Source organism: Adiantum capillus-veneris, chromosome 1, assembly GCF_014529385.1.
Source record: "Adiantum capillus-veneris isolate H3 chromosome 1, ASM1452938v2, whole genome shotgun sequence".
Lineage (NCBI taxonomy): Eukaryota > Viridiplantae > Streptophyta > Polypodiopsida > Polypodiales > Pteridaceae > Adiantum > Adiantum capillus-veneris.
The window spans coordinates 40736172-40744399 of NC_140931.1; the positions used below are offsets into that span (position 1 = coordinate 40736172).

General features: G+C 41.5%; 1 protein-coding gene across 2 annotated transcripts; it reads left to right on the top strand.

Annotated features, from left to right (window-relative positions):
- Nucleotides 1-984: 984 nt before the first annotated feature.
- LOC147464587 (rop guanine nucleotide exchange factor 7-like) lies at nt 985-5866 on the top strand. 2 transcript variants are annotated; one of them, XM_086515921.1, is made up of 8 exons: nt 985-1101; nt 1735-2308; nt 2422-2538; nt 2806-2960; nt 3153-3227; nt 3395-3688; nt 4025-4447; nt 5418-5866. In XM_086515921.1, the coding sequence occupies exons 1-8, from the start codon at nt 1099-1101 to the stop codon at nt 5541-5543; spliced, it is 1767 nt and encodes a 588-aa protein (XP_086372047.1). In that variant the 5' UTR covers nt 985-1098; the 3' UTR covers nt 5544-5866. The 2 variants fall into 2 exon arrangements, with proteins under 2 accessions (XP_086372047.1, XP_086372054.1); XM_086515928.1 differs by lacking the exon at nt 985-1101 and adding an exon at nt 1136-1574.
- Nucleotides 5867-8228: the final 2362 nt, after the last annotated feature.

Below are 8228 nucleotides of genomic sequence, written 5' to 3' on the forward strand. Positions count from 1 at the left end.
GCATGACAGAAATGACAGAATTCTAATTTTTTTTTCCCCTTTGGCCGCCAATGTCTTTGACCATAAGATCGTGGCTTTTTGAGCCAATGCAATTGGCAACAAGTACATTGAATTTACAGGAGTTGAATATAAATCCTGAATGTGGGCTCTATATAGATATTGCAAATTTCACTTTTGCTTTTAAAATTTGCTGATTCCTTTAGGGAAAGGGAATTGGCAATTTCCTTTGCAAATTGGAGGCAAAGAGGAAAATTGCCAATTTCCTTCTTGCATTTCCTTTTACAAGGGTGGCTCCAATACGGATTGGGTGCTATTAAAAGTGTTTGGCTATACACAAGAAGATTTGGAAATTTTCTCTCGTAAGAAAACGGAGTCTTTTTCAGTGTTTTTCATACAATGCATAACATCATGAGCTTCTGCTCGAGAGGCACCACATACCTAGCTAGGTACGATTGGGCCCTGCGGGCAAGGGACCACCGGCCCCCCCACCAGGCCAGTGGTCCCTTGCCCCCAATTGTACCTAGCTAGGTATGCGGTGCCCCCACCGGACAGGCGGTCCCTTGCCCCCAATTGTACCTAGCTAGGTACGCGGTGCCTCTCTCACAGAAGCTCATGATGTTGAGGTAAGTCACAATGTGGGAATTATTGTCAAAAACTTCTTGTGGTATAATTGAGCAAAGGGAGAAGGAGCTAAACATAGTCTTCACATGTCCCAAACATACTATAAATAAGGTTTGGTCAAGGTTTGTTGCTATTTTAAGGTTGATCAGTGATCACCCTTTAACTATGCAAAGACTTTCAAAGGTTTGTTCCTATTGTAAAGTGCCATAATTAAGGTTAATCACCCTTGTAAACTATGCAAAGCCTATATTCTTGGTACAAGAGCTTTATGCACTTTTTTTATGAGGTAGTCATACCCTTGCATACAACCTTCAAGAAAGAACAAAGTAATTTCTTGTTGCCTTGCCTTGTCTTACCTTGGCCATCACTTTTCATTGCGGACCAATTTGCCATCATTTTCTAGTATATATGTGGTGTCTAGGGCCCCCACAGACACATTATGGTTAGGGTTGCTTTATCACATCAAGGCAGCTTATAATGGTGAGATCATCAAGCTCACTCTGACTCTCTGCTGCATGTTCATAAAGCTGATGATGATGATGATGAGGATGGGTTCTGTCTCCCTCTATTAAGTTTTAACAGACTCATTCAATTAGAAACCAATCTGCCCCTTTTCAATTGATGGCAAGTTGGATCCATTTGCATTACCATTACCATTAGAATTATGCTAGCTCTCTATAAGCAGAGAACATGCACTCCTTCAGTGTGATGTAGGCATTGTGGTCACATGAAATTTCATAATTGTGGGGGAGGAGAAGCATCTCTCTATTGGCCCATGATCAATTGCAGCATTTTTTTTTTTTGGCATGCATCACCTGCTCACTGATTTGGGCAATTTGCAAAGGTCCACATCATAGAGCAGCACATATACCCCTCTTTTGGGTAGCTTAAGAGGACCTTCTGTAGCTCTACTCTTAAGCTTTTGTACTCTCCTTCTACATATACTCCTAAAGGTCAGCAATTTATGCTTGCCTTTTGTGCAATGAACTGCTGAATTTAGCATTCTCTGTTTGATGCCTCCTTTTCCAACATGCCTCTTGACTCCACAGTAACTAGCTCATACACCAATTGCTGGTTGCTTCTTCACCCCAAATTTGATTGAATTTTATGTAGGTTCTCACAAAGAAGCCATTAAACCTGCAGAATTGGGGTATTGGATGCTACAAGATGGGGCAGGCCTTCCTAGAAGCTTCCCTAGAGGAGGAGGAAGAGGAAGAAGAAGAGGAGGAGGAGCTCTCAGAGGAAATGGCCCTTCAATTACACACATTGGAAAAGATAGGCAGCTGGAGGCTCAGTGTCGACAATGGCAGCTCAGGCGGCACGTCGAGCTCGGTAAGCTACAGCGTGGGGGACTTGCATTGTGCAGATGATTTCAACATTGAAGAGGAAGAAGACATGATGGACGGTGCCAGTGTCATAAGCTCAGATACCTCTTCTCCTCTTGGATGGCCCTTAGGCCGCAGCGCCGCAACACTTCCGTACACTCCAGGCTCCCAAAGTGGTAGCTCCGGATCGCTCCCTCACACGGCTACAACACCATCCCGAAGACCAATCTTTACTGCTGCAGCTAAGGCTTCCTCTCTACCCTCCCTCCAGCCCCTTTCCCACCATGCCTCCTCTGCTTCTCCTCACCACTTGCATTTTCATCCAAGGAAGGAGTTGCCTAAACCGAAGGCTCAAATGTCAGGTCAGTGTCTCTCAACAGGGAGAATTGTAAAAAAAAAATGTGTGTGTGTGTGTGTGTGTGTGTGTCAGAGAGAGAGAGACAGAGAGTTCATTTGTGGCTTGAACCCCTACCAGAGGTAGAGCTGATGAAGGAGAGGTTTGCAAAGCTACTACTGGGGGAGGACATGTCGGGGGGCGCGAAAGGGGTCTCGTCTGCTCTAGCGATCTCCAATGCCATCACCAATCTTTCTGGTAAGCTCATTCATTAACTCTAGCCAATCTTTCTGGTTGTCTACTTACATACACTAGCTTTGTCATTCAAATGATTGACAATTTGCAGTCTTGATGTGGAAGGACCAGTCTAGAATATGATATCAGAGCTATCATTGTTTACAAGGAATTAATTTACATTTTACTTGATCGCCGTCGGCCTGGACGCTGATGCATTCTATGGCTTGTGATGATTATAAGATACTCTTGTATAGTCTTGAGGACACTGTTGTTTTTGGATAAATGCAGCCTCAGTATTTGGGGAGATATGGAGATTGGAACCTCTGTCCCTAGAGAGGAAGCTGATGTGGAGGAGGGAGATGGACTGGCTTTTATCAGTGGCTGATTATGTGGTAGAGCTTGTGCCTTCTTGGCAAACATTCCCTGATGGCCATGATCTTGAGGTACCTTACAAAGGCGTTGCCACATGCATACATATGCGTGCGCCACAGTTTGATCGGATTCTAGTCCCACTTCATGGGCACATGCTTGTGATTAACCCACATGTTCTGTTCTCTGTCATTTTGTTTTGTACAATGGGTTGATGTTTATCCTTCATAAGCATGTCTAAAGGATGGATTTCCCAATGGATGTAGGTGATGGTCAGCCGGCCTCGCTCGGACCTTCATATAAATCTCCCGGCCTTAAGGAAGCTGGATGCCATGCTTCTGGTACCTCCCTCTCTCCCTCTCTCTCTCTCTCTCTTTAACCTAGTGGATTGTCTTGAAGTAGGCATTGCTTTCTTCATGATCAACAAAATTTCTCACTTTATGTTAGCCACATTTTATTGCCGATATGTCCTAGGCTAAGATTGATGTTCTAATGTTTGTGCTTTCAGGAGTCATTGGACAGATTTAGTGAAGCCAATGAGTTTTGGTATGTTGAGCAAGACTCGGCCATGAGCGACCACGAAGACTTGCAATTGACAATGCCCCTTATTCCAAGGCAAGAGGAAAAGTGGTGGCTACCGTCCCCGAAAGTGCCATCTACGGGCTTGTCGAACCAGACGGTGAAGCACCTGAAGCACCAAAGGGAGTGCATCAACCAAATTTTGAAGGCTGCTCTCTCCATCAACAACCAAACTTTGTCAGAGATGGAGGTCCCCAATGTCTATTGGGAGTCTCTTCCCAAGGTGTGTTAAGGCTGGATGGGATATAATTAAAATCAAATCTGTACACAAATTCTTACATACATGTCTACATTTGAATGTGTACTTTAGTCTTTCACAAGAAGATTTAGAAATTTTCTCATGTAGGAAAACGGAGTCTTTTTCAATGTTTTTCATACAATGCATAACATCATGAGCTTCTGCTCGAGAGGCATCGCGTACCTAGCTAGGTATGCGATGCCTCCCTCACAAAAGCTCATGATGTTGAGGTAAGTCACAATGTGGGAATTATTGTGAGAATTTATCCAAAACTTCTTGTGAATTTGAGAGAGAGAGAGAGAGAGACTCTTCATAATGCAGAATGGGAAGGCCAGCATAGGGGAGCAGGTGTACAAGCAGATAACAGCACAATACTTCTCTCCAGAGGCAATGCTCTGCGCTTTAGATCTGAGGACCAACCACAGCACCTGGGAGGTGGCCAACCGCATTGAGGCGGCCATCCATGTCTGGCGTCGCAAGCGCCAGCGTAAGGCTCACGCCCGCCGCCTCCTCTTGTTGCGCCACCATCATGCTACCAATAAGGGCTCACCACAGAGTGGTGCCTCTTTGGGCCTAAAATTTGATGCCAGGGCCTCGTGGAGCCTTGTGCGTGATCTTGTTTTGGATATGGACCGTCGCGAGCTGCTTGCTTCGCGGGGGGAAAGCCTGCTGCTGTGCCTTCGCCAGAAATTCCCCGACCTTCCGCAGTCTCTTCTCGATCGTGTCAAGATCCAATACAACAAGGTAACCATCACACACACACACACACACACACATTTCTGATTTGCATCACATGTAAAATGGCATGCACAGAAGAAGAAGAAGAAGAGAATTTTAACATCGCAGGAAACAATCCCAAGCGACCTCAGAAATCTATGATCTATTCGTCGAGGAGAGTTGAACTCAATTTGTTATTCAAGAGGCAAATGGCATAACCAATCTACCACACTCTGGTGATAGAATGGTTATATCATTTTCCTTGCACACACACACACACACACACACACAGTATACACACCCGTGAGGAGGAGAATTTTACCGTCGTATGAAACTATCCCAAGAGACGTCAGAGATCTATCTGATAGGGAGAGTTGAACTCAAGACTTGTTATTCAGGAGGGAAATGGCATAACCAATCTACCACATTTGAGAGAGAAGAAGAAGAAAGAAGAAGAAGAAGGGAGTTTTAACTCATAAGAAACTATGCCAAGAGACCTTAAAGATCTATCCGACGAGGAGAGTTGAACTGAAGACCTGTTATTCAAGTGGGAAATGGCATAACCAATCTGCCACACTTGGGTGGTGATAGAAAGCTTATACAATTTTCCTCTTTTTATTAGCGCACACACACACACACACCCGAGAAGAAGAGAGAGAGAGAGAGCTTTTCTGATTTTGCATCCCATGTAACATGACATGCATAGCTAGCCAGGTGGAAACAACAGGTAGTCTCATTACAAGGAGAAAAAATGTATGTTTGACAATGCATGTGGTCCTGTATATATGGGTAAATTAGGGGCATTTGGTGCATGCACGTGATGTCTCCTTCTTATGGCTAGTGAATGCCCCGGATGGAAGAGCGTTATGAGACCTTTTGGAATATCCATTAGCGCACACGCTTGCTCTATGGTTTTGTTATCATCATGGTGTATCTTTCTTCAAGAAGTAGAAGATGGTGATCTAATCAAAATTTTGGTGACTCTTGTTTTTTGTAGGATGTTGGTCAATCTATTCTTGAAAGCTACTCGAGGGTTTTGGAGAGCCTAGCATCGAACATCATTGCCCGCATCGATGATGTCTTGCACATTGATCAAATTACGAAAAGGACAACGTCAAAGTAGGGATTTTGAGCCTTGGCCCTTGGTGTATGCCATCTTGGCAGACACAATGTTGTACATGTGATTTTTGCTCCTACCTACCATTCTCTAACTAACTTAGAGGAATGTTGTTATCACAATATCCATAGCCATAGAAATTTCCAATAGATCGATCGTCACACATGCAATACTCTTCCATTTTCTGTAAATGCTTGATGTACCCTTCCACCACTGTCCAAAAAGTTATGCCTATGAGTGCAATGGAGAGAGAGAGAGAGCAATGTAGAGCCATTTTGTGTAAAATGTGTTCATTTAGGTATGGCTTTTGTTGTGCCCGGGCACTCTCATGATCATATTCGCGTTCATCACCACAAGTTAGGCTATGCTCACACGAGGCTTAATTTCATGGAGGAAGTGCCGACCATCGCTGACAGCCATCAGCTTTCCATCGGCTTGGTTTTTGTGACTATGCCTATTACTTGCCGGTTAACCCCCTCTCTCTCTCTCTCTCTCTCTCTCTCTCTCTCTCTCTCATGTCTACGCCTCACTCTTTCTCTCACTACCCGTTCTTCTCCAAGCTGCCGCGTGTCAGATATGTCGAACCTTGCAGATAACTAAGCCTCACGTGAGCACGTCCCTTTTGCAATCGAAGTACAAGCATCTGTGCTCTTTATGAATTAATGGTCATGGAGAAATGCCGGTTTAGTATTTTTTCTTTTGTTCCTGTTTTTGGTTTGATGTCATTTATTTTTTTCTACATAATGTAGGTTTATCACTTAACCTAATTACACAATTTCTCTCTAAACCAAGACTTAACTTGATTACAACTAATTAGCCTAACTAAGACTTAACTTGATTACACCTAATTGGCCTGATTGAGAATTAACTTAATTACACTAAAGAAAACCAAATTAAGAATTAACAAACGGCATGGAAATTTAACCAAAATTGAGCCATTTGCAAGACACAACACACGTAAATACTACTTGTAACTCTATGGATTGTTAGAAGGTTAGACCATTGCTATGCTATTTCCAACTCCCCTTAGCTATGTGCATAATGAAAAGGTTTTACTCATAAACAACCTAGTAACTGTCAATGGTGGTATGTGATTCTTCACATCTGTAAACTTAGAAAGCTACCTTGAAAAATAGAAGCAATTGGGAAGTATGAAAGGAAAACACATTCATTTCATCGAGTTGCATGTACTGGAAAGGATAGCTATCAGATGGAACTTGCAAACATTGCTTTCCCTTAATGACATGATGATTTTGTGGGTAATTATCACTCTTAAGTCACCACAATTTCAAGAACAAAAAAATGCAAAAGTGGAGGGTGAGAGTGTAGAAAATGAGAAGCCCTGTGACATTGGAAAGGAAGCCTTCTTGAGAGTGTAGAAAATGAGAAGCCTTGTGACATTGGAAAGGAAGGTTATGTAGAGTGCATGCAATGTATGTATGTCTCTCTCTTTGTACATTCTCTTTCTCGTTTGGGAAACTTAAGAATGTAATGGCAAGCCATAGATCCCGGGAAAGTTTACAAAATCATTGTAACAACCTTCCTCAAGGACCAAAGCTTAAACAAGAAGAGTAACAATTAAGCTAGAGAAAGGTGATTAATGTATATGATCACCAAGTTTCACTTTTTTTCCTATTTCCCTATTCCAGGCTTTGTAATCATTTCCATTTTAGTTTCACATGGTTTACCCATACTCAATGGCATAGCTAGATGGCCATTGTCAGAAGGATTTACATGTCACCCACATCGGCATGGTGCCAACACCATGGATTATGAACTAGCTCTACTAGAGTGAGTTCATAATCCACCTAAGTTGCATTAAACATGAAACGGTAAACGTATTATACACATTTAATGCTCGTATAATACGCTTGATCAAACAAAACGATCGTATTATATGGTGACATATCACTAAATTCGGCCCTCCGTATTATTTCTCTGTACTAAATCTTTGATCGAAGTGCATAGTTTATATATGCAACCACCAGTGCCCCCTAAGAGCAATTCACACAATCAAGTATCAAATTGTTTGAAAAAAGTAATCCTCTTCTTCCAAAAAAGTTGATAAACTTCAAAAAAGATAAAAAGTAAATATTTTTAGGTATTTATTAAATTTTGTTTCAATGATAGGATTAAATTTCAATTATTGTAATTTGTAGCATAGTTTATTTTTTTGTTTTTAAATTGAATATATATGAACAATTTTAAAATTTAGAACTGTGCTCTTTCTGTGTTGGAGTTTTCTCACACTTAAAGAGGAGAAAATTAGGTTTTATAACCATCTATCACTGTGTTGGAGTATCTACCCACACTTGAAGACGGGTACATATCGTAAATAGTGATTATTCACAAGCTTGTGCTAGAGTAAAATTGTTTACTCGCACTGGAGATAATCAATTGTTTCACTTAGATTAAGATTTTACTCCCAAAATTTACACGCTTAAAAGTTTTTTCTTGAGAGTTGAGAAACTTTACTCAAATATGAACATGTACGGGACATAAATTGATGTTTATGATTTTCATTTCTCATATCTAGATTGTAGTATTATCTTGTGTTTAAGCTTTCGTGTTATTATGTTATATATTCCATACATTTAGATAGGTTTTAATCATTCATTTTTATTGTTATCTCACACTTCAAAATGAATATAGAATTAGGAATTTCTCTGAGTCCTTGTGTTAGAGTGATAT